Raw genomic sequence first — 27,265 nt, 5'->3', positions numbered from 1 at the left:
AATCGATTAATCATGACTAATCGTTTTTTGCAGCTCTGGATTCATCGTGATTAATCACATCTAAAATAGAAGTTTGTTTACATACTATATGTATTTAAATATATAATATATAAAATAAAATATCTAAAATATATGTGTATGTGTGTGTATTTATATATATACATAATAAATATACACAGTAAACACACTATGTAAACAAACTTTTATTTTGAATCGATTAATTGCGACTAATCGTTTTGCAGCTCTAGATTAATCGTGATAAATGACATCCCAAATAAAAGTTTTTACACACTATATGTATTTAAATATTTTTTTAAATATATACATGTATGTGTATTTATATATACATAATACATATACACAGTAGGGTTGTGCTGATAGACGATAGTATCGTTTGTCGGCGATCTCACAGGCTGACGATAGGACGATATGAAAATTGAGCATATCGCCCAACAGTAATACACAGTAAACACACACTATGTAAACAAACTGTTATTTTTAAAATCGATTATTCACGAATAATAGTTTTGCAGTTCTAGATTAATCGTGATTAATCACATCCCAAATAAAACTGTTTACATACTATATGTATTTAAATAGATATTTTTTTAAATATATACATGTATGTGAGTGTATGTATTTATATATACATAATAAATATACACAGTAAACAAACTTTTATTTTGGATGCAATTAATCACGATTAATCGTTTGACAGCCCTACCACCTATCTATATTGTGCCTCTCATGATGCAGTAGTCTGTCCAATATGTAATTGAGTTTTGTTTGATTCTTATTCTTTCTTTCCCTTTCAGCCCTTCTTCAGACTGCACAATTTGCGAAAGCTGAGCCTCAGTGACAATGAGATTCAAAAATTACCGCCCGACGTTGCCAACTTCACGCAGCTGGTGGAGCTGGACATCTCAAGAAATGGTATGTAAAACTCTTTCATAATGAGAAAATAAACCTGCTTTTAAACTGCACCCTTTTACACACATTTCCACACAGTTTTCTGCACATCCTGTGTGGCACTTGAAAGTTTCTTTACACAGTGTGCTGGAATGTTTTCTTTGAGCCACGTCTGTTTAAGAAGTGTACATCAATTTCAACGCCCAATTGTCTTCTCATGTGCCTCACACAGCCCTAGGCACTTTGACTGTTGGTTTCAGAATTGATTGTGGGAATGTTGAACACGTTGGTCTGTATTTAGACTATGCAGTGTTGTATTCTGCAACTCAGCAAATGAAGCGACTCTCGCTGGGTCCCGAATGTGTGGCTCGGATCCCATATAGCTCAGAGAAAGATATACACACACACACACACTTGCAGACAACTCACCACAGTCAAATCACCCTCTCCTCCCGTTCCTTCAGGCCATCTGGTAGACATTATTAAGAAGCCTGAAAAAGTGCTCAGTTTGTCGTGACACTCCTCCAGTGTATCTTGCTGACTGTGCCCTTCTCTCTTTCTCTCTCAGATATTTCTGAGATTCCTGAAAACATTAAATTCTGTCAGGCCTTGGAGATTGCAGACTTCAGCGGAAACCCCTTGTCCAGGTTAGTGTTGGAAGAACCCCCAAATCCCCCAAAGCTCTGGCTCATACCAAATCACACTTTCTTGATTATGAAATGTGTAGGAAAGGAAGAAATAAGACTGACGCTAAAAATAATTTACAAACGATTACGTTCTGTTAAAATGCTGTAATGTTTTTTTTTTATAGCTGATGAAAATGTCACAGACCTTTTGTTTTGGTCAGTCAGTGCACGCCGCTAGAGGATGTCAACTTAGTTCATCACACAAGTGTTTCCCAGTCCTTATTTACATTAGAGCAGGAAGATGGGCGCTGCTGTTAGCGGTTACTGCTTTCACAGACCAAACCTTTTCCATTGTGCGTCTCATTTTCCTTTTGTCTCTGTCGGTTTCAGGTTGCCTGATGGCTTCACACAGCTCAGAGGACTGGCTCACCTATCATTCAATGACGTGTCGCTGCAGTCTCTACCCAATGACATTGGAAAGTAAGTCGATATGAGCATGTTCTATTCCAAGGGGGTTTGTTTTTGAGTTTAGTTGGTTTGTGGGTTTTTTTTTTAATAACAAGATAAGTAAAAAATTGTCTTTTCCACAACAAAATGCATTGCGTAAAAGTTAAATGTTTTCAACAGGTATATAACTCTGCAAAGTTTTTAAAGTCACAGTTAAATGGATGTAGCGACAGGTTTGTACACCCGAGTGTAAAAGATTATCACATTGAATTTATTTATCAGTTCTCCAAGAGTCCAAGATAATTATATCATTTTAATTTTCAACAGTTTCGTTGATCATTACGAGGTCAAACTTTTTTTTTGTACAGTGCTGTTCAAAAGTTTCGGATCCTTAAGATTTTTAATGTTTTTTCTGCTCATCAAGCCTGTGTTTATTTGATTTAAAATAACAGAAAAAAAAGTAATATTGTGAAATATTATTGCGATTTTAAAATAATATTTTCTGTTTTCATTTACTTTAAAATATCATTTATTCCTGTGATGTAAAGCTGAATTTTCAGCATCATTACTCCAGTCTTCAATGTCACATGATCCTTCAGATGTCATTCTAATATGCTGATTTGATATCACTGTTGGAAACAGTTGTGCTGCTTAATGGATTTTTGGAACCTGTGATACTTTTTTTTGGATTCTGTGAATAAAATGCTTAAAAAGAACAACATTTTTTCTTTTTTTCTTTGTTTGAAAGAAATTAATACTTTTATTCAGCAAGGATGTGTTAAATTGATCAAAAGAGATAGTAAAGACTTATATTGTTAGAAAATATTTCTATTTTGAATAAATGCTGTTCTTTTGAACATTATATTAATCAAAGAATCCTGAAAAAAAGTATCACAGGTTCCAAAAAATATTGATAATAAATCAGCATATTAGAATGATTTCTAAAGGATCATGTTATACTGAAGACTGGAGTAATGGCTGATGGAAAATTCAGATTTGCATCACGGAAATAAATCGAAAACTGTTATTTTAAATTGCAATAATATTTCATATTACTTTTATCTGTATTTTATTTTTTGATTAAATAAATGGAGCTTTGAGCATTAAAAAAAACCTTTGAACAGCAGTGTATGTGGATGAATCATTCACAATAAGATCTGTACCATTCTTTCTGAAAACAGGGTTATGTAAATGCAGTATAAAAAGCATGCATCATATGTATCCATTATATAAGCTATTTATATGATACTACAAGCATATTAATGTAATATAGCCTCAAAAAACAACTCTTAATTTTATGCAATGTGTAACCGAAGTTTAGATAAAAGCAATGTCTATCAAAGGGTAATACCTGTGCATATTATTTTAGAATATCTAAATGCATTTTTTTTTTGTCATTTTCACATCCTTTTGTAATTATCATACAAAGTAGGCATCCCATTCACATACAGAAACACACTGTCTCTCTCCATTTCACACATGTACACACACACACACACACACACACAGTTTTTGGCCACTTTTGATATCGTGCAGATGGAGAAGCCCCTTACTCTTCCAAACTGAGCGACACTCACCATCTGACACTCAGTCTCGACTCGTTCTCTTTTTTTCCTTCTCTCAGCTTGTCAAACCTGGTGACTCTAGAGCTGAGGGAGAATCTACTGAAATCTTTACCCTCGTGAGTATTTTACCATTAAGCTTCAGTTATTATATCCATAGTGTTCATGCTGTGAATTTACACCTAAAAATGGGATGCAAATAACGTTAAATGTGAAATCCTTTAGCTCCCTTTCCTTCCTGGTTAAACTGGAACAGCTGGATCTGGGCAGCAATGTACTGGAAGTTTTGGTAAGAAGCAGACAGTTGTTTTTAGCCCTGAGAATAATTGAGATGTTTTGGTTATGAAATCATGCACACAAATGCATGCTGCATTTTCAGTTTTTTTTTTTAAAGCTTGTTGTTTTTGTTTGCCTTTACTAAACCAACACCTGAGTGCATGCCGATTAATTTATCATTTAATATTGTTTGCCTCATTTCATATTTCTCTTGTTCCATATTCTGTCTTTAATCTGCTTTCTTTTTATTTCTTCCGTTTAGCCTGACACACTTGGGGCACTGCCCAATCTTCGTGAGCTTTGGTTGGACAGAAACCAGCTCTCCTCACTACCTCCTGTGAGTACAGACAGATTCTGATTGGCTTATTATCATACTGGTCATCTGTCTTGATGGTTTTAAATATCTAGCTCAGATAAAGGTTCAAATTCATGCAGATGTTGTCCTTTTCAGACATTGTTTACCCTCAGCACAGCTGAATGCATGTGCCATGTGCCTGTTCTGTTGATAGCTGGAGTGGAAACCATAGTGCCTTAATTCACTTTCGGCTAACTGAAAGATGACCTCTGTGTTTAACAGGAGCTGGGGAACCTGCGGCAGCTGGTTTGCTTGGACGTGTCAGAGAACCGTCTATCAGAGCTTCCCACAGAGATCAGTGGCCTTATCGCCCTCACGGACCTGCTGCTCTCTGAGAACCTCCTGGAAGTCTTGCCAGACAGCATTGGTGAAACTCTATAGCCCTCTTACAAACATCAATAAACACAAGATGCGCATGCTTTTGTATAGAGACATGACTGTTATAATAAACCTATTGTCTGCCTACACTGTAAATCTGAATCATCTTACTGAAAACTATGTGCTACCGAGTCTAAAATCTATCAGCACCTGTAGCAACTTTGCTCACCAAAATTGTCACACTTGCATTCAGTCTGATACCTTATTTGCTCACAGGGTGTAGACATTTGGTTACACATGTGACTTAACATACACCTGGTGTTCCTGTTATTTTACTTTACCCTTTTCCCTGTGTGTCTTGTGATTTAGCCAGAGGGAAATTTAGAATCTGTCCAATAAGGTTACAACAGAAATGTTAGAATATTTGGTTTCTTTCAGGACAATAAGATACGCCTTTAGTAATGTGAAACTGTCCAAATGAGAATTTTTCAAATCGTTATGATCATAGTTGATGTTTAAAATAGTTTATTCTGATCAACTGAGAAATGTTTTGTTGATTAGAGATTGATTAGAGAACCACAACACTGCCCCCTAGTGTCAGCAGACTTAGGTCATCCTATTGCTGCACTGTCATAACAGGCTTAAAGGGATAGTCATTAATTACTCACCCTCATGTTGTTCCAGACCCGCAAGACATTCGTTCATCTTCGGAACACAAATAAAGATATTGTTAATGAAATTTGAGATCCTTTTGACCCAGCATCTTCTTTATACGCAAAGAAAAAACAAAATACAATATTTACAATACAATTTCTTCTCTTCCGTGTCAGTCTTCGGCATTCACAATAGTATCTATCACATATGCGTGAACTATCCCCTTAAAGTTAATTTCTTTATTTTTGTTTATTTCAGCTGCTATCAATTATACTGTGTAATAATTTCAATATCATGTGTCTTGTTAGTGTTCATCTTGAAACCATATGACTTAAGTTGTTTTTGTACTTCTCAAGGCATTCATGAAATGTGTTTTTCTCAACAGGCTCACTTAAGAAGTTGTCCATTCTGAAAGTGAACCAGAACCGCTTGGTGCATCTCACAGACTCTATTGGCGAGTGTGAGAACCTGACAGAGCTCATGTTGACTGAGAACCTTCTCCAGGTACACAACCTGCACCACCTGATCTCTGTTATGCCTGCCTTTATTTGCTTACTGCACTTTCTTTAATTCTGTGACACTGGTTTTGGAGCATGGCATTATATTTTATGCAATGTCATCCAAGATGTTCATGTCTTTCTGTCTTCAGTTCTAAAGAAATTACGGTTTTTGAGGAAAACATTCCATGATTTTTCTCCATATAGTGGACTTCAATGTGAGCCATCGGGTTGAAGGTCCAAATTGCAGTTTCAATGCAGCTTCAAAGGGCTCTACACAATCCCACTCAAGGAATAGGGGTCTTTATTTAGTGAAAAGTTTGGTTATTTTCTAAAAAATTAAATAAATAAATTGTCTACTTTTGAACCACAAATGCTCGTCTTGTGCTAGCTCTGTCTAGTGTAACGTTGGAAATAGCTTTTGAAAGGTCATGTACTGTTAGTTCTTTGTCTGTGTACTCCAGTTCAAAAAGGTAGGATAGGGCGAAAAACATTTTCTCCTCCAACTTCAAAATCGTCAGAAATTGTTGTTTTACCTTTTTTTTTTTTTTTTTTTTTTTTTTTTTGTAAAGGGCATTTGTCTTTCTTTACATGTACGCTTTGTAAACACTGGGTCAGAACTTCCGCCTACGTCATGCGTGACCTTTTCTCCTGGGGTTGTTTAGAGCCCTTTGAAGCTGCATTGAAACTGCTATTTGGATCTTTAACCCATTGGTCACCATTGAAGTCCACTCTATGGAAAAAATTCCTGGAATGTAATTTTCTACCTTATATTCCTTTCGACTAAAGAAAGAAAGACTTGAACATTTTGGATGACATCAGGAAATTTTCATTCTGGAAGTGAACTAACCCTTTAACTATACATTTAAATCCATTTACTTTGCGTTTGTTTAAGGGATCCTTTCATACGAACCAATTTACAAATGCGTAAAAATGGATCTTGAAGCCAATGATATTAGCAGGACTGCATTACCAAATTTTAAGAGGAAAGCAGACGTGTTAGAGCCGATTGTGAAAACTTCCTTGTGCTGATTTCTCTTTCAGTCCCTTCCTCGCTCACTTGGGAAGTTAAAGAAGCTGACCAACTTGAATGTGGACCGAAACCGCTTGAGCAGCGTACCAGCAGAACTGGGAGGTTGTGTCAGCCTGAACGTGCTCTCCCTCAGAGATAACCGTTTGGGAAAACTACCTGCTGAACTTGCCAATGCAACAGAATTACATGTGCTGGACGTGGCAGGCAACAGGTGAAAATGCATTCTGTAGAGGAAACCATAAGTCTCTATCACAGGTTTTGGATGTGGGATGGTCAGAGTGACCATAAGAATTGCTACCAGCTGTTTGTTTCATGCACTGAAGTTTGTCCGTCTCTTGCTCTATATCCCAGGTTGCAGAATTTACCATTCGCATTGGCCAATCTGAACCTGAAGGCCATGTGGCTGGCAGAGAACCAGTCTCAGCCAATGCTGAAGTTCCAGACAGAGGATGATGAGCGGACTGGAGAAAAAGTTCTTACCTGTTACCTGCTGCCTCAGCAACCCTCGTCGAGTCTTGGTAAGACACTCCGACGCTTTGTGAATGGGGCTGTCATGCAAGTTATGGTCGCACCCAATGTAGCTTTGCATAGCCAGAATTTTGACTAAATGGTCTCTAAGAATATACAGAATTACACTCTGTTCCACAGCCCAAAAGTAAAAGTAAATATACATCATTATACAGGTTGAATGCCTGTGGATATCTTGTGTACTTGGATTACTCAGTGCTGATTTAACAAAACTAGCAAATCTAGTTTAATCTTTAAATCTAATTTAATCCTTAAACACTTGTATCAACCCAGTACATTCTGAAAATGTCTTTGTTTCTAAGCATTTTTAAAGGCAACCAGATCAGCAAGTACTTTACCTTTTAGTTTTAAAAAGTGCATTTAAAGTCACTACAAATTGATCCGTGCCCTTTCTGCCTGAGGCTGAGACTACACCCATTGTAGATCCATGACATGCATCATATTACAATATTTTGTAATATACTTTGCAGAAAATCTACTGGACAGGAGTGCCGATGAAACCTGGCCCACAGACACTAATTTGAACAGAGTATCGGTCATTCAGTTCCAGGATGACTCCAAACACGAAGACGAAGATGAGGAGACTGCGGCAGAGAGGAGGGTGAGCGTGGAAATGTGTACAGGATGTTTATGATTTTCGGATAACTGTTTACATTAAATTGTGTACAAGTACTAACACTTTTGCTGTATATGTGAACCAGCAGGGTCTTCAGAGAAGAGCCACACCGCATCCCAGTGAGTTAAAGGTGATGAAGAATGTCATTGAAGCCAGAAGAAATGAGGCTTATACAGCCAAGCCAGATGAGGATCTGGAGTCACCAGACACTGAGGTAAATTCAAACAAAGGCACAATTGTTTTGTTTTATTTAGTTTTCCTTGTGTTTTTTGTTTGTTTTTGGTTTAGTATTTTGTTTAGTTTTGTTTTGTTGTGGGTCCAAAAGTGCTTCTGTTAGTTTCAATCAATTTGAATGGAAATAAATGCATATTATCAGTTTATTTGTAGAGCTATGGTGCACTGACAGTATACCGTATTTTACCAAATATATCACATCTTTTTTTTCATCTGAATGTCCCATGACATGTTTATAATGAATGTCAATACAGTTTGTTTATTTTATCCATATTTGTCATTATCGATCTCTATACTGTTACATTTGAAGAACTTTTCCTGAATTGTGGGAACTAAAATGTGTTTATAATGTTTATAAATAATGCAAATTATATTCAGGTGCAACTTACTGAATACAGTAATTGTATATAATTAGTTTACAAGGAAAGCTAAGATTCCAGACATGATTAAATATATTGCTGTCCACATAGATTGAAGACAAAACAGATTTATGTCTCTCCTTTTTAATAATTATTTACATATTACATGCAGACTGTTCAGTTTTTTTTTCTCCATTGATTATGTATGATGGTTTTTCACAGGAGAAACGGTTGAGTGGGCTGTCCAATCAAAGTCATGATTCTCAGGCATCCAGTAGCACCGCCTCTGCCACATCTCAGGATGAGAAGCGGGGTATAAACAACACAGGGGTGGAGATTAATGATGGACAGGGTCAAGAGGAAGAGGAACTGGATGAGATGGAGGTGGAGTATACTGAGGTGTGTATGAAGTATGTTCAGCACATCCTGCGTATAACTGTAACCTCTATTGTACAGTGGATATGTTGCCAATTGTTTCACAAAGTCCTTGTTTTTTCTTTGATTCTGAGAAATAATGATTCCATCACTGCAACTGTTTTTCTTGACTTCTCAGCCTACTGTGCACTTTGCTGAAGAGCCCATCATCCGTGGAGGTGATGAGGAGGACGATGATGAAAATGAAGTAGATGATGAAGACGCTGAAAGAAGCGATGAAGACTCTCGAACGCCGCCTTTTCCTGCAGAGAAACAGCGGCTCATACGTAAAGACACACCACACTACAAAAAGCACTTCAAGATCACCAAGCTGCCCAAACCAGAGACTGTCGCCGCCCTGCTGCAAGGGTTCAGTCATGACGGCCTCTCACCTACTGCTCATACCCCTGAGGACGAAAGGGATGGTGAGGAGGAGGAGGAGGAAGACGAGGAGGACGAGGGAGGAGTAACAGTCAATACCCCTTTTCAGCACAGACTAGAAGCAGCAGAGCTAGAAGACAGCAGACTGAGTCAGATGAACTCGTCCCTACAGCCAGTGAAGGTAAGAAGGGCTCACTTCTAGAAAGAATGGTGAAGGAAATCTTGGTTACTTAATTTAAAGTATAGAGCTGGTAAAATCAGTTTATATTGTCAGCGGGTTTATTAAGTGGAGTTGTTTAATAATCATTTTCACACATCTTAGTGCAGAAATATTTTATTTACAATACTGTTCAGAAGTTTGGGGTTAGTAGAAGTCTCTTTTGCTCACCGAGGCTGCTTATTTGATCAAAAACACAGTAAAAACAGACTTTTCATAAAATGTTAGTGTAATTTAAAATAGTTATGTAATATTGTAATATTTTAAATTGAAATTATTCCTGTGACGGCAAATCTGAATTTTCAGCAGCCATTACTCAGTGTCACATGATCTTTCAGAAATCATTCTACCTGTCTTTTTTGACCAAAAGATACATTAAATCTTACTGAGCTCTGACCTTTTGAACAGTACTGTACTTTGAAAACATTAAAAAAAATTGTCTTTTGGTTTGTCCCACTTTCTTTTTAATTTGCAGTCTCACACTAATAGACTCCTCCGTGACAATATTTGTTTAAATGCAGCAGTTTCATTCATTTTATCTGTTTTAGAGCCATCATGTCATTGGATTGAATATTAGCAGCATGCAAAGTTTTGCCTGAATAATGCTTGTTTTATGATGACCTCTGGTCTGATTGAAAGGACAGAACCTCAAATGAAAAGGCTTCTCCTTGTTTTGCCCCACCCTTTGGCTATGTTTAGCTCCTCCTCCACAGCTTGACTCCACCCCATTGAGCACTGCTCTTGCTTCTCATCATCATTTGCTGTCTCTGCTGCCTGGGGGAATCAGTGCACACTGCCCTCTTTGCCCACCTTTCCACAACTGTCTGTGTGCTGATTTTTTTAAATTAATTAAATATTACACAGTTTTTTTTTTTTTCTAATATTATTATTATTATTGTGTAGAAATATGTAGACTCTCATTGGTCTTTAAAATGCATGAAGCATTTAACTAGAACGATTGCATGAACCCCTTAGGGGGTTCTACTGGTAGCAAATATGTAAAAAATGTTAAAGCAACAAGGAGTAAGAAGATTTATTTCCTACAGACATGCAGCATAATGCTTTGCAATCATTCATTGAATTCTTAAATATGTTTTTATTGAAGCTATATATACAGTCAAACCAAACTTTATTCAAACACCTTCAGCATTTCGCATATCAGTTTGTTATAGTTTCGAAAATGGTAATAAAGTATGACAAGAACTCATAGTTAAACTGTGTTAGAACAATTTCATAGTGATGATGTCAGATAACTTTGATAGAAAGGTACTGAATTAGGATGAATAGCTGTCAGATGTTAAATTTAAGTACACAATTAGATAATACCAATTTAGTTCAACCATGTACCAAGCAATGCTTAATTTTGTTCAGTCTTTGGTGTAAAAAGGCAATTATCAATTAAAGAAAAAACTTTTAAGTAAAACATGGTCAGGTCAAAGTATCTGATTCATTTTTGGTCCCAATTTTTATCAGTTTTACTGGTAGTCCACTGTATGAACAATTTTTGGGTATAATATGTCACAGTTGACTTTATTTTGCTATCCTCATAAATGAACTATAGTGTCCTGTACCCACTAGTAAAAAAATATCTGGTGTCTGAATAATTTTTGGTTTGACTGTATTTAAAATGAATCTTTGAAGCCAAGTAAATATTCTGAACAGGGTCAGGAACTCAGATGTGTGTGTGGTCTCCATGACTGGATGGTTGAGTGGCTGAGGAATGCTTGCACAGGACTTGTATGTGCATGTTTTCAATTTAGAAAAAATGTAACTTGCTGTTCCTGTGTGAATATTGACATTTATGTGGATACGGGTAATTGCTTTATATCTGTGTTTTATAGCATTGACACAATAGTAATTTGTCTGGGGTCAAAGGATTCGTTCACTACCAGAACAAAAACTTTCTTGATAATTTGCTCACCCCCATGTCATCCAAGATGTTCATGTCTTTCTTTCTTCAGTCAAAAAGAAATTAAGGTTTTTGAGGAAAACATTCCAGAATTTTTATCCATATAGTGGACTTCAATGGGAGCCAATGGGTCCAAATTGCAGTTTTAATGCAGCTTCAAAGGGCTCTACACGATCCCATCTGAGGAATAAGGGTCTTATCTAGCAAAACCTTCAGCCATTTTCTAAAAAAAAATTTAATCACAAATGCTAGTCTTGCTCTAGCTCTGCACGTCTTTACACATTACGCAATCTCATTGGTGGGGCAAAAAACTCCATCTCATTTTCTCCTTCAACTTCAAAATCATCCGACATTGTTGTTTTACCTTTTTTTTGTAAAGGGTGTTTGACTTTCTTTGCATGTTCACTTTGTAAACACTGGGTCTTTGCTTCTGCCTAGTCCTATGCGTGTCCTTTCCAATGAGATTAGGTAGTGTGTAAAGTCGAGCTAGTGCAAAACGAGCATTTGTGGTTAAAAAGTGTAGAAATGACAGATCATTTTGCTAGATAAGACCTTTATGTCTCAACTGGGATTGTGTAGAGCCCTTTGAAGCTGCATTGAAACTGGAATTTGGAATTTCAACCCATTGGGCACCATTGAAGTCCACTATATGGAAAAAAATCCTGGAAGGTTTTTCACAAAACCTAAATTCCTTTAGTCTGAAGAAAGAAAGACGTAAGCATCTTGCATGACGTAGAGGTGAGTAAATTATCAGGAAATTTTTGCTGTGGAAGTGAACTAATCCTTCAATTTTGACAACCTGTAACTTGGGTTGCTTAATCCAGACAGTTGTTTTTTTCCCCTTGTCAAATTTCCAAAATTGCTAATAATAAACAATAAATAAAATAAATAAACATTTTAGCCTTCTTTTGTAAAGTGTGATATGACTGTAAAATTACCTCTTTTTTTCAGAATTGCAATGTTTTTGTGCAGACATGAATAGCAAGCTTTTCCAGATAGTAGCTGTTCATTTCATGAGCTGAACCTGCTTGCTCAATGCAGTCTGAAAACTGAGCTGCGCTATGTTGTTTTAAAGCTCTTTAAGTGTGTAGGTCAGTGTTGTTTGCTGTATATGTGGTGGTTTTGGAAGCACCCTGTCTTACTGTGGGTGTGTGTGTTTGGAGGTGTACCTGTCATTCAATCAGCTGTGTGAATGTTTGTTCGATTTATTTTAATTTCCAGTCATACAGCTTCTGTTTTTTTTTTTTTTGGCCTGACTAATCTGCATGCCCTCTCGCTGGTTCCTGTCCTAACAGGGGGTGTCATTTGATCAAGTCAATAATCTGCTGATTGAGCCTGCTCGAATTGAGGAGGAAGAGGTCTGTACCTACTCTCTTTCCACCCAAACTCCCGCTCTCTTCCTCGCTTTCTCCCTCTTTTGATCGTTCATTCACTCACTCATTGTTCACCTGCAGTTCAGGGAATCACAGCCCACCACAAAATTCCTTCATTAACCCACACCCAATGGCTAGGGAAATGCTGACTAACATTTACTTATATATCACAGCTGTAATGGATCTTAGTGTTTGGAGAAGAAAATGGTCATGGTGCAGCAATCTGAATATTAAAGGAATATTCTGGGTTGAGTACTTAAAATAAAATTAAGATCAATCAGCTAATTTTGCCTTGTTCTTTAGTTTGTAAAAACAAAGAAACTGTTTTACAATGATGTTACAGTGCAAGTATATGGACCAAGGCATTTTCTTAGCTAGCTGTCATAAATTATATTTTACTTAATATACCTAATTGCCCTACAATTTTTAAGAAATATGTTTTTTCCCTTACCATGCTTTTCTCCAAACTAAGTTCTGTTACTGTCTGCCTCCTGTTTTTGGGTCGTTTTCTTGTTTTTCGTCACTCTTTTCCACCGCCTACCCCTCTGTCAGGTTCTGCCACCTAGAAGCAAGGAGCACACATGAGCTAGTGGAGACTTTTATTTATTTTTTGCTGCATCATATTACAAGTGTGTGTTTTGTCTGATTGAAATGAACAAGACCCACTGAAGTAGTTGTTTAGAGTTCCATAATGAAATAATTTGCATTTATTACTTGCCTTGTAAAAGTATATGCCGTATGACTGGTGCTCTGGAATTCATGCTATAGTTGCACATGAACCAGATGGAGTGAGATTTGTCATTCTCCAAAATGAAACCCACCAAATTATTATTTGTTACCTTTTCACAGTGCAATATAAAAATATGTACTGTAGATACTATATATTTCCCATTGTACAACATGTTTCAATTGATATTATCAGCCATGTAACTAATTTCCACATAGAAATGTTGATACCCTCTCTGAGATATCACAGTCTTGCAGAATTCAGTCATTTTCAGCTTTTTGAGTAATCTATGTCATTCATTTGTATACATTTTTGTATTTTAATAAATGGATAGTCTTGACTCAATGCCACTGTAAGAAAAGTGGCCATCAGCTATAGCATTAGACCAAATCAGAAGATTTCTCTACACTTTGTTAAATATGCCTAAAGCTGGGAATTAATTTATATTAGATACATCAATGGCTGTAAATCTCTTTAGACTTCATTTACCAAGAACATCGTTCTCTCTTCTTCACTTGAGTTTTTTTTTTTTTTTCCCCCATCTACCCACTCACTATGCCCACTTTGCATGGCTGCTGCTGTAGAATCAACCACATCTAGTCCATCCCACAAAAGAATTCACCACCCTCCATTCATTTTGTGACCGTTGGGTATGTCACGGTGTGACTGTTTGGTGACGTGTGCACTCACTTAAAAGTTGTTTATGATTAAATTGTTCTCAGTTGTATTGTTGATATTAGTTTTGTGATGTTCCTGTTATCTCATGATGTCCTTATCAAAAAAAATCAATTGGCTTTGACTTGGCTTTTGAGCCATGAATTTGTTACAGTACAATGTTGAGTAACATTGAACTAGATGTGGAGCCTTTTGCCATTAATCTACAAAACTTGAATCCGTACAAGTTTTGATACAGGTGATGTTCAAACTCGAGCATGTGTTCTTTATACAATCTGCATTAATCAAACAGATCCTTGGTGTCCTGTCCCAGCAACAATGGCCTCCTCTCTTTTATTCTTCAGACTTTTTGTGACCCTGGACCACAAAACCAGTCATGAGTAACACGGGTATATTTGTAGCAATAGCCAACAATACATTGTTTGGGTCACAATTATGCCAAAAATCATTATGATATTAAGTAAAGATCATATTCCATGAAGATATTGTGTAAATTTCCTACCATAAATATATTAAAACTTAATTTTTGATTCGTAATACGTTTTACTAAGAACTTCATTTGGACAACTTTAAAGGTCATTTTCTCAATATTTAGCTTTTTCTTTTTTCTTTTTCTTTTTTGCACCCTCAGATTCAAAATATTCAAATAGCTGTATCTCTGCCAAATATTGTCCTATCCTAACAAACCATACATCAATGAAAAGCAGGTTTATTCAGTTAAAAAAAATTGACCCTGGTCACATTTGATAAAATGTATAATTTTATATATGAAAAGTGGTAAATATGTGTTTGAGTCATTGAAATTGATTTATTGTTTTGTGCAATCAAATGTCTTTTACAAACAACAAATTAATACTTCTATTCAACTAGGATGCATTAATTTAATTGATTAAAAGTGACCGTAAAGACATAATGTTGCAAAAAATTATATAATTAAAATAAATGCAGTTCTTTTAAGTGTTCTATTCAAAGATTCAAAAATGTATTTAAAAAAATATATATATATCTCATTCATCATAATAGTCTCATAATGCCATTCATCATTCCTTACTTGCATACAGACTTAAATGACCTGTTGAACATAACATAAGATGTGTATGCAAATAAATGTTCTGTATAGAATATATCAATATACCTTTTCTATAGACTATACAGTCTGTACATAAAATGTCCAGTGTTAAGGCTGGAATACACTACTTTAGCCAAGATATTTGCCTTGATTTACAGTCTGATTTAGAGTTTGCGCTGGTTGCATAAAGTCAGAGCCAGCCTACAGATTCAAAAATCATGTAGTGTTTGTTTTCTCAGTAACCATTTACAAAGTCAGCAGGCGTATTATGTCTAGTGTTTTAAAATCAGTTTTTAAAAGTTGTTTAGTGTATTCATGCCATAACTATGCATTGTATACAGTTCACATTAGTTCACTTTTTAATCTGGTAGTGTTGATTTTTTTTTTTTTTCAATCCAAAGATTGAAAAGATGTGTGTAAACCACTTAGTCTTTCACAATCCCAAACTGCTTCAATAAATAGAGAGAGTCATACTAATATAAATATCAAAGGCTCGTCTTATAAACAGAGGTTTTGTGCTAATGTGTTATCTTTCAACTTGGTTTTTAAATATGAATATGAATAGGTGGTGCTATGATCCATAAATTTGAACAAAATTTTTAATGTATGTAAATTAATGCAATGTGTATATCAAGGAAAGAAGGCTACTGGTTGGGACATTATATTTGATCTGTCTGAACATGGATGCAGTCAATCTTATTATAAATACTTCCTTTCTAAACAAGCATGCACTGCATGAACACTTTTGTTTTTGTTTTTTTTGTTTTGTCATGTTGAGTCATGCCACGCATACAGCAAACATTTTAAACCATTTTGTTCTGCATTTGTCTGTGAATTTCTGATTTTTGTGCTTTATCTGTAGCTGACCCTGTCTATCCTGAGGCAGACTGGTGGTTTAGGCATCAGCATAGCAGGGGGGAAAGGATCTACACCCTATAAGGGCGACGACGAGGTATTTCATTGAGCTTTCACACAATAGATGCGCTTTTGTGTGCCTGAGTGTGTTTTAATGTACTGACAATGTCTTTTTCAGGGTATTTTCATCTCTAGAGTGTCAGAAGAGGGCCCTGCAGCTCGTGCTGGGGTCAAAGTGGGAGACAAACTTCTTGAGGTGAACATCTGTTATCATTTTCTCTTTTGAGTTGCCCCATACAGAACCAGTCATCCATGCTGATTTTAATCCTCCATCCTTGTTTCCGTCTGGTCTCAGGTTAATGGGGTAGACCTGCACGGAGCAGAGCATCACACAGCTGTCGAGGCCTTGCGCAACTCGGGGGCGGCCGTGGTTATGACCGTTCTGCGGGAGCGCATGGTTGAACCAGAGAATGCCATCACCACCACGCCGTTGAGACCAGAAGATGATTATTTCCCCCGGGAGAGACGGTCCAGTGGGCTGCCTTTCCTCCTGGACCCTGCCTCACCTGCTGTCAGCACTGGACCTATGCAGCGACTAGCCACTTCTCTGGTCCGCAACGATAAAGGTTTAGGGTTCAGCATTGCTGGAGGGAAAGGGTCAACCCCTTATCGAGTAGGAGACACGGTAAACACAAGACACTTGTTACTTGCCTTGTAGTGAATATTTTATGGTGTGACGCCGGTGTCGGGTTGTGTGGTGTGGTTTACGGAAGTCATGTACATGTCATCCGTTCTCTTAACATATTTAACAGAAGTGTATGGAGTGTGTGAGCTTCTCAGGACCTCTAGGATGGCTGTCCGAGCCTGCAATGATTAGAATTACAGGGACTGACACCTGATAGGGCTGGTAGATTATAGGATAGCAGGGGATGAAGTATTTTTGGATCTCCACTGCAGACACACATCATACTGCCCTCTATCTTTCTGACATATTTTTGCACTACTTTCACGAAGGAGACACAGTCACACATTAGCACATGCACACACTCTTTGCTGAGTAATTGTAAGTTCTGATTTTGTCCTTCTGCTTGACATTTGCGCTTGTTTTTACTAACAAGTAGATCTGACTGACTTGCCTTCTGGTCTGTTTGCTACTTTGAGTCTTCGGCATGCAATGTTCTGATCAAACTTTTAGAGAACATACTGTGACAGTGCTGACAAAGGCTGTTTAAGACTATCTGTGTATCTGTTAAACTGTTCTCAGAGTTGTCTTTGAAAAATCAAGTGGCCTTGAAGGTCATAAATAGTTTGTTATTTTAATACTACATAGTCTGAGTTTCAAATAAGCCTGTATAATAAACCGTTACGAGCAAGGCAAGTAATTTTAAGCTAAGGTCAACAGGATCATTTTTGATTTGTATGTTTGTGGCATTGCAGCGTGTTACACCAGCATACTGACTAGCTCCTAACAGCTGTACAGGAGCACTGAACTCTGATAAAGCCGGCTTAAGCCACCAGCTAATACAGCACTGCAAGTGATTTTAGCATTTTGTTACTACATAAGTATTATGTGTTGGGTTTTTTTAATTCTGTGTGAAACTCCTGTAGGACTTTTACTTTTTGTTTGATTCTTATAAAAAAGGATTGTTAAAGTGACCCCATAATGCCATTTTTAAGGCTCCTGATATTGTTTTTTAAATAGGTTTACATGCATGTAAGGTCAAAAAGTGCTTTCTTTCTCAAAATAGGCATTTAGGATCACCTAATTTTCCAGCAATTCTCAAACAGTGTTCAAAGCAATTTTTCTAAGATTAAGTCTCTCTAAACCCTCCTTTCTGTGACCCTACTCTGCTCTGACTGGTCAGATGGCCCAGTCTATTGTGATCAGTCTACCGCCTACAGCTCATGTCAGAAACAATATGATTTGAATGCTCAAGAGAAAATATAAACTTCTATTATTTATCATACTTACAGGTTGTGATTCATTCACACTGAATGGCATAATAGGGGCACTTTAATGAAACCTGATTTAGTTTTAGATTTAATCAAAGAAACTTTCAAAAAGCTGTTTTTATTTGTTGTTTATCTACTGTTTATAAAACGGTTAGTTCCATTCCTCAATTCTGATTGGTCAGCAGCTGTGTCGTATTCATGATACGGCACTGCTATGACCGCTTCACTCAACGGTTTTGTGTATCATTGAACCCCCTTAGCAACCACCCTTAGCAACGTAAACACAGCTGCAGCAGTTAGGGACTACTTTTTACTTTATGAAAACATACAACCAAAGAGTATAGAATACCAAGAGGCGAAACTCTGTTGCTGTTTTGGTAACAGCCACTAGGTGGCGCTTCGGTAGCGCGGCCGCCATTCTGGAGTGAAAATTCCAACTGGACAACAGCACAGAAGCAGACAGAATGACAACGAAATAGAAGTCAGAGTGGAAATAAAAGAACGCAATGACTGCAGGGAGGTAGTGTGTGACCTTAAAAAGTGCAAAAAGTCACTCTACACTGTTAGATTTATTTTTCGGATCAGAATTCATCATATCTTACGCACCCAAAATTTTCACAGCCAATTCAGAATTGCAATAGACAATTACTCAAATTAAGTCATCAGTAAATGTTATAACTACTACAGTAAAAGTTGTATTGTATTATTATATATGTTCTATGGTATCAGTTGTGGAATCCAACCATTACATTTGAGGCAGCCTGCTGTATTTTTATTTTATGCAACTTAATGCATTTACTATTACTATTATTATTTACTATTATAGGTCTGAAATATATATTGTATTTATACATTATATTGTACGTGTCACACTACAAATATCGATGATCTTACAGAACATGATGTATTGCTGTGTCTTTCATAACTAAATAATTAAATAATTTTGGAGTTTTTAGTCATGCTTTAACGGACATTAATATAAGATAATACTGCAAAAACAGTTTACTGTTAAGCTGTTATATTCCTGTCGTATATTTATTGTCTAACATTCCCAATTTTCTGATGCATGTCCTTAATTTAATTATATATGTTGGTATTAGTTCAGCGTTTATAATGCTAGAGCAAAGATTTTGTGAAAAATAAATGCAAGACAAAGTCCGTTTTTGATAATATACGTTATTTTGTGTTGTCATATTTTTTATTTGCATTAATAACAAAGGTTAGGGTACGTACAAAACATACAAAAATCCTTTTAATAACAAACGAGTTATGGTTTAATAATTAACAGAAGTAGCCTAATATAATACAAAAATTCTTAAGAAATAAACGGAAAGGAGTAAAAAAAAATATATATTTAAAAATGTTGTCATGATTCAGGTTATGTATTTTAGCTTTAAAGTACTTTTTTTTTTTTTAACAAAGCAGCTGATATTTGCCATAGCGACAGCATGGAGGTAGTGGACTGCCGAGTGGCTTTCACTCCAAAATGGCGGAAGCGTAGGGCTGCTACTGGGCGACGCTGTTGCAATGGAACGTTCTATTGACTTTCACTTCTTGTCAGTATATGTTCTTTGATACAACTTAATATATATAAATTAATATATATTTTTGATTTTAATATTTTTATTGTGTGGTAACCGTTTTATAAAAGCAATAAGGTACTTGAGGCCGTGCTGTATCGTGAATAAATCACGGCTGAAGGGGTTGCAGGCGCCCTTCAACGCCCTTCAGCCGTGATTTATTCACGATAGAGCACGGCCTCTCGTACCTTATTGCTTAATTAAGAAATATTTATTATTTAGGTTTTTATATAACGTATAATATTAAGCATATTAGAATGATTTCTGAAGAATCATATAACACTGAGGACTAGATGCTTTAAATTACCGTCAAAGGAATAAATAGAATTTTGAGATGTATTATTAAAACAGTTATATTAATTATAGGGCCGGGACTTTAACGCGTTAATTTAGATTAATTAATTACACAAAAATAACGCGTAAAATTTTTTTAACGCATTTTAATCGCACTTAGTTTTGCACCGCGGAACGTTTCTCACTGGGTGAGATTCGGCGGACCGATTATACTGGAGCACCAACTAGCGTTCAGACAAGCTGCGTCCGTCCTAAATAGTATTGTATGTCCCAAATCGTAGTATGTTTAAAAAAGTATTCCAAAGATTCCCGGATGGTCTACTACTTAACGATCAATGCACACTCTAACGGCTAATATTGCCCACAACACACTGCGCCGTGAACAAGGATTCGATTAGAACTACAAACACGCATAAAAAGTGTTAAAAAACTACAAACATGGAGGATATGCGCGACCAACGGACAGGTAGAGAAAGGGGTTTGAGTGATAAATAATCAGTGTGTAACCGGATAAAAATGTTTTTAAATGTTATCCGCGTTATATTCCATGTGCAGCAACATTTATAATGATAGGTTTGGTCATTAACATTTAAATGCATAATTAAGCAAACACAAGAGCAAAGTTCTCGGCATGAAAGACTCGTTAAAGAACGTGCCTCTTAATTTCTCTCTAATACGGTAGGAAATTAAATTAAACGAAATGTAGATAATGTTAACTGTGATGATTGACAGGGCAGTTTAAACAGTGACAGGATTCAGGTAACTAAGCAACAGAGTGTCCATTAAAGAAGCAGTTATGACGAAGTATATGTCCCAAAGCTTGCCTACTATTCTGCTACAAACTCAAAAGTATGTACTTCTCTTCACAAAAAGAGTACATACTTATAGGGCATAGTATACGAATTGGGACGCAGCAAAACAAACCACAGTGAACATGGACAAAAAAGCTGATGGGACCGCTTTGGTTGGCCCTGTGGATGGGAAATTTTGTTATTAAAACGAATGGATGGAAGCGTCGATAAGAGCATGGTTGTGTGCAAGCTATGCAACAAGGAATTCGTATATCATCGCAGCACATCGAGCCTATTGCTACACTTAATGGCAATATTGCACTGGTCTGTTGGACTTGGTTGAACAAAAATAAACAATATTTTGTTGCTTAAGCTTATGTATTCAGTCATTATTCAATGGTATAATAAAAATCCATATAAAAAAACTTACTTCTCACTGTTCTCAGGTCAAATATTTATATGCGATTAAAATGCGATTAATTTCGATTAATTAATTACAAAGCCTCTAATTAATTAGATTAAATTTTTTAATCGAGTCCCGGCCCTAATTAATTAATTTTCACAATATTGCTTTTTTACTGTATTTTCTGGTCAAATAAATGCATCCTTTTGTGTGCATATGAGAATTCCTTCAAAAACGTGTACTGAGATGAGATTATCATTTAATGTTTTTCTGCTTTTCTCTCAGGGAATCTTCATCTCTCGTATTGCTGAAGGAGGAGCTGCTCACAGAGACAATATCCTGCACGTGGGAGACAGGGTCATATCAGTGAGTCCATCCATCTCTCATACACTCTTTCTAGTTTATGTAGTTTATAAACTTAATTTAAGGTTAAAAGTATAGTTCACTCAAAAATAGTAAAGTTTAAAAACCTTATAGAATTTGTTCCTTGGAGCGCAAAAGGAGACGTTTAGCACATTTTTGTCACCTGTTCTCCATACAAAACATGAATGGTTACCAGGGACTGTCAAGCTTAAAAAATTGCAAACAGTGCCATGAAAGAAATCCATACAATCATGGGCTGCATTCTAGATCTTCCTGAAAAACTCGTTGACAGCTCTCAGATCTTAATCATTTTCCAGTATATTAAAAATATGGCACATAAAGACATGTCTTGTCAGCTTTAACTCCAATGATACCAAACATTGTAGGGTTTTGGGGCTCATAACTAATTGTGTTGCACTAGATCTGTATATGAGCAAGAATAGGACTTGCTTTCAGTCCAATGAACATTCAGTCACATTTTAGTCACACAGGTTATGAGTAAATGACACATTTACATTTGTGTGTTAGCTATACCTTTAATAATGTTTTTTTGTTACTGGGTTTTAGATCTGAATAATATCACTTTACATTGTGGGAAACCTAAAAAATAATAAGCCATTATTATCTAGCTCACTGCATGGGTGAGTTAGAGTTAGTTTTAGCAGTGTGCAGTGAAACAATCTTCTGCTGTTTTACTGTGCTGTACTCCATAACCTTTCTGCTTTGCACCATGAAATGATGTCAGTGTCTTATTGTTAACTTCTCTCCTAGTAACCTTGCGTCATAACAATTATAATTCCAACTGCTTTGTCTCCCTTGAGCCCTCTCTCTTTATTTTGAGATTTTGCCTCTTCTCCCCTCTGTCCTTGCATGTGTTTTCACTAACACACTTTTTGCCTGCTTGGTGTCGGGTGTGGTGATGGGAGGTTTTTGACTTGTTCTGTGGGCCTGCTGTCATGGTAACCGCATTCGTTACCATAGCAGCTGCCGTTCTGTCACCCTGTGGTAAGCGCCGGTACTGAATGGTCAGTGCTGACCTCTGTTTGTCACCATGGTGGAACTTCTTACTGCTAAACAAAGTAACCAGAAATCAAGAATGGTCTTCCGTCAGATGGTAAGCAGGACAGGTTAGACAGTTTTAGCACAACATATGGTGTGTCAAGGCATGAGCCAGATTGTAGTGAAAGGGTAGTATTTAAAGACCCATAATTAAAGGGTAGTATTTAAGGAATTAGCTAATGTGATGAATCAGTAGTTTTATATACAATGTTATAATGGAGTTACAGCATGATTTCATGTACTCTTCAACTCAACTCTGTCTTTTGGTGCACTTTTGTAGTTTGAGTTTTCATGTTAAAGGATTAGTTCACCCCAGAATTAAAATTTCCTGATAATTTACTCACCCCTATGTCATCCAAGATTCATTCTTTCTTCAGTCGAAAAGAAGTTAAGGTTTTTGAGGAAAATATTCCAGGATTTTTCTTCATACAGGTGACTTCAATGGTGGCCAACAGAGTAAAGGTCCAAATTGCAGTTTCAATAAAGCTTCAAAGGGTTTTACACCATCCCAGCTGAGGAATAAGGGTCTTGTCTAGTGAAACAATTGGTCATTTTGCACTAGTTTGACTTCATCCATTACGTAATTACATTGGAAGGATCATGCATGGCGTTGCGGAAGTACCAACCCAGTGTTTACAAAGTGAATGTGCAAAGAAAGTCAAACGGCCTTTACAAAAAAGGTAAAACGGTGATGTCAGCCGATTTGGAGTTGGAGGAGAAAATGAGATGTAGTTTTTCATCCTACCCTACCTTTTTGAACCAAAGTACACAGACAACGAACCGCGATGTAATGCGTGAAGTTGTGCGTCGCAGAGCTAGTGCAAGATGAGCATTTGTTAAAGTACTTTTTTTTTTTTCTTTTTTTTCTTTTTTTTTACATATGAAGCTATAAACTACATGAAGAAAAATCCTGGAATGTTTTCCTCAAAAATCCTAATTTCTTTTTTACTGAAGAAAGAAAGACATAAGCATCTTTGAAGACAGGGGGGTGAGTAAATTTACAATCACATACAAATCTATTTGTCTGCCTTACCAAAACCCAGACTGATGCCATTTTAGTGAGACTCAAGTGTTTACATGGCATTTTTAAAGGAGTTTTATTGCCTGTATTCAAACTTTAAAAGTGCATAAAGTTGCAAGTATAATAGTAATTTCTCTAGGACTAAGCTCACTTTTATGAGTGCAAGGTCCTTTAATCTGAGCTATATCTGGAATACTTGTAAATATGACAAGCTGTAGTAGACTTTTTGGGCACAGTTTTTTTGAGGCTGCTCTTTTTATACTTTCTCTAACACACTATGTGATCTTGCTACCTAAAGCATCTCCAGCACTTCCTCTTTCTCCTATTGCACATTCCCTTCTCTTTTCACTTCCCTGATCAAATGTGTCTTAGCGTTTTGATTTAATGCATGATTTTTCACTGCGAACCAAGGTTTATAAAACCAAGTATGTAGGTGAAGTTGAAATCACTTTCTCTTTCAATGCATGAGAGGGCTCAGCATTGGCTGTCACATGTTCCAGATCAGTCCTGCACAGGAACATTTTTCCCTCAATTAACACCTAGACTCTTAACGATTCTTGAAAAGCCAGCTACCTATAGCAATTAAAGAGCCTGTAAGATGTCACAAGCTCAGCATGAGGGGCTTTCGTATGCCCATTGTGGGCTTATTGGCCCTCTCTGATCCTCTGGTGTTTGGCTGTCGCTCCAGATCAATGGTGTAGACATGACAGAGGCCAGACATGACCAGGCAGTAGCGCTGCTTACCGGAACCTCCCCCACCATCACCCTCCTGGTCGAACGGGACCAGGCCAGTGCAGGGGGCGCCTCCCCTCGAACTCGACCTCATTCACCCCCTCCTCCAGAGCCGTCTGACTCACCTGAGCAAGAGGAAGGAGATGAGCATCTTGGAAACCATCTCAACTGCCCCATGGAAGATGAATACCCCATTGAGGTGAGAGCTAGAGTTGGAACTAATGGTATGACATTGAACCTGCAGGGGAGTTTTTCCTCCCTATTTGAGGAAATATTTAACATTGATAAATTTCTTAAAACGTGCTGTAGTTAAATCTCATAACAGCTACATTTTGCTGTTTTAATGCCTCACTCAACAGAGAAAATGGTGCACGGTATGAACATTACATAGTGGATTTATTGTGTTAGGATTGTGATTTGGCCTTTTAAAATTTACTCTTGCTTTTGCATTTAATTAATGTTCCCTTGATGTTTTTATTCGTGCTCACTTGATGTAGTTGTGTAGACTTGCCTAGAAGATGCGCCTCACAAATGAAAAAAAAAAAACTAAACATTCAGTTTCCTTGTATTCACATTACCATTCAAAATTTTGGGGTCAGCAAGATATAAATATAATTTTTTTTTTAATTAATAATACTGATGAATAATGAATACTTTTATTCACATATGGCACATTAAAATTAAAAATTTCTATTTAAAATAAATGCCATTCTTTTTGGCTTTTCTTAATCAAGAGTCCTTTTTCCACAGAAAAATTGAGATGTTAAAATTAGGAAAAAATAAAAATCTTAAGATGTGATAATAAGAATAAAATATTAAGCAGTGCATATAAATTAAGCAGTGCAAATATTAAGCAACAGTTTCTAAAATTGACAATAATAATAAGTGTTTTTGAATGGCAGTGATTTAAATGATTAGAACCATTTGAAAAATCTGTTTTGCCATCACAGGAACAAATTACATTGACAAAAGCAGTTATTAGAAATGGTGTGTTTGTGTGTGTGTGTGTGCGTGCGTGCGTGCGTGCGTGCGTGCGTGCGTGCGTGTGTGTGTGTGTGTGTGTGTTTAAATAAATACATATATTTATTTTATTTATTTATTGGCTATATTTTGAATCAAATAAATGTAGCCTTGGTAAGCATACGAGACTTCTTTTCATTACAAAACAAGAAAATATATATCTTCCCAAGAGTTTTAATGGTAATGTAAAAAATAAAATAAAAAACACACACACATTTATAATTATTGACAAAGATTATTTTTCCCTGCATTTATCAGACCTACTGCAAAATCAATACTCCTTTTTTTTTAATACATCTAAATTTTCTGTCTGGACAGGAAGTGACGCTGATCAAAGCAGGTGGTCCCTTGGGTCTGAGCATTGTAGGGGGTAGCGACCATGCCAGCCACCCTTTTGGAATTAATGAGCCAGGGGTGTTCATCTCAAAGGTAAAGTAAATTATGTAGTATGATGCAGATTTATGTCAAATATAAATAGCATAATTTGTTGTCAGTGAAGCTTTTGTCAGAATTAATTTCTTACATTTTTGTTTTCTGGGTAGGTCATCCCCAATGGCTTGGCCTCTCAGAGTGGACTCCGTGTTGGCGATCGTATCTTGGAGGTGAACACCATTGACCTACGACATGCCACGCATCAGGAAGCTGTTAGAGCCCTGCTCTCCAACAAGCAGGAAATCCGCATGCTTGTGCGCAGAGATCCCTCGCCCCCTGGCATGCAGGTAGACACACATTCATTAGTAGAGGAAATGTTTAAGCAAAACCTGCAGTATGGGTCTGTAAAGTTTTCCTGGCTCAGTCAGATCTAATAAATATCAGATTTGGTCTTTTCCTGAAAATTCACCAAAATGGCCTGCAATGAGAAAGACACTCATGCAAATGTGACCCGTGCTGGCAAAATGACTCTGAATGTGCACGGTCGAATTTTGAGCTATAGGCGAAAGAAGTGAAAAATTACAGTTTTGGTCAAATTTGATGTTTTTACAAAAATTAATTCATTAAGCCCTCTTCTAGCGATCCCAATGCTTCAAATAGTAATTAAACATATAAAATGATCTTTATTTGTACGTTTTCTGAGAGAACTACCTTTTTCTCTGCACACTTCTGGACAACTGCTGCTTCTCACCACAAGTTGTAGGTCTATTGTTGCAAAGCGCAGCATTCCGGCTTTGTGAATATTCATATCAAATTCCCCATGACAAACCAGTGAAATATGATTTTCAAACCCATTCTGATGTAAACAAAACAATCGCGGTGACTGACGTTTTCTAAGCGCATACATAAGACTCACTTCTCTGAGAGTGTGCGATCTCCCTATGAAGTACATTTTTGCAAAATATGTCGTGGTGAGATTCACACAAACATAATCTGTTATGTCTCACATGAATGTTTAGTGAATGGTTGGGGAAAAATCTGATGTGATCCATGCATTACAGTAGGTCTTAATATACTTCTGTCTCAATGTTAATCATACATTAAAAGAAAAGATTTTCGTTGCTCTTGATTAAACATTTATTTGCATCTTTGTTCTTATTTTTAATAACAAAGATCAAATAAAATTCCTTTTAATAATACAATATTTACTATTAAGAAAAGAATTGGAGGAAAATATGCAATGTTGCTTGGTGATTTTGCTGTGGAATCTTCAGAAAACTTTTGAGGAAAATAGATTTTTCTCAGAATTAACTCTATTGCCTTCAAATGGCTATAGTGCAAAAATAAAAAGAACTCTTTTCGAAAACTTGTTCATTCTGACTCATTTTGCCAGCACGGGGCACAAATATAAAATATATATATATATATTTTTTTTTTTTTCAAATAAATTTTGTTCTATTTTCATTTTTCAACATCAATCAATCAATCAAATATCATGTCTAATTAATTGAAATCATGAAACTTACACAATTTAACAGCAATTTATTAAAAGTTTAACAAAACTTGCATTTTAAGGCCCTATACTTTAGTTTTGTTTTTCAAAATCAGTTTTATTTTTACCAAATTCTGTTTTCCATTAATTT

General features: G+C 36.4%; 1 protein-coding gene across 15 annotated transcripts in view; it reads left to right on the top strand.

Moving 5' to 3' along the window:
• Positions 1 to 27,265, top strand: part of scrib (scribble planar cell polarity protein) — a 103,499-nt gene that overhangs the window by 48,794 nt on the left and 27,440 nt on the right. For 12 of the 15 annotated variants that reach the window (XM_073835883.1, XM_073835879.1, XM_073835875.1 and 9 more), the window contains exons 2-23: positions 816 to 933; positions 1,478 to 1,556; positions 1,926 to 2,015; positions 3,607 to 3,663; positions 3,770 to 3,833; positions 4,083 to 4,157; positions 4,398 to 4,542; positions 5,533 to 5,651; positions 6,689 to 6,888; positions 7,029 to 7,195; positions 7,676 to 7,806; positions 7,907 to 8,035; positions 8,637 to 8,813; positions 8,968 to 9,390; positions 12,631 to 12,693; positions 16,042 to 16,131; positions 16,213 to 16,290; positions 16,390 to 16,719; positions 21,341 to 21,421; positions 24,187 to 24,429; positions 25,569 to 25,679; positions 25,793 to 25,969. In XM_073835883.1, coding sequence (XP_073691984.1) covers positions 816 to 933; positions 1,478 to 1,556; positions 1,926 to 2,015; positions 3,607 to 3,663; positions 3,770 to 3,833; positions 4,083 to 4,157; positions 4,398 to 4,542; positions 5,533 to 5,651; positions 6,689 to 6,888; positions 7,029 to 7,195; positions 7,676 to 7,806; positions 7,907 to 8,035; positions 8,637 to 8,813; positions 8,968 to 9,390; positions 12,631 to 12,693; positions 16,042 to 16,131; positions 16,213 to 16,290; positions 16,390 to 16,719; positions 21,341 to 21,421; positions 24,187 to 24,429; positions 25,569 to 25,679; positions 25,793 to 25,969 — 3,147 coding nt within the window. The remainder of the gene's footprint in view (positions 1 to 815; positions 934 to 1,477; positions 1,557 to 1,925; positions 2,016 to 3,606; positions 3,664 to 3,769; positions 3,834 to 4,082; positions 4,158 to 4,397; positions 4,543 to 5,532; positions 5,652 to 6,688; positions 6,889 to 7,028; positions 7,196 to 7,675; positions 7,807 to 7,906; positions 8,036 to 8,636; positions 8,814 to 8,967; positions 9,391 to 12,630; positions 12,694 to 16,041; positions 16,132 to 16,212; positions 16,291 to 16,389; positions 16,720 to 21,340; positions 21,422 to 24,186; positions 24,430 to 25,568; positions 25,680 to 25,792; positions 25,970 to 27,265) is intronic. The other 3 variants (XM_073835886.1, XM_073835873.1, XM_073835876.1) reach the window with 2 other exon arrangements.

This window comes from Garra rufa, chromosome 3, assembly GCF_049309525.1.
Source record: "Garra rufa chromosome 3, GarRuf1.0, whole genome shotgun sequence".
Classification (NCBI taxonomy): Eukaryota; Metazoa; Chordata; class Actinopteri; order Cypriniformes; family Cyprinidae; genus Garra; species Garra rufa.
This window is presented reverse-complemented; position numbering and strand designations above follow the sequence as displayed.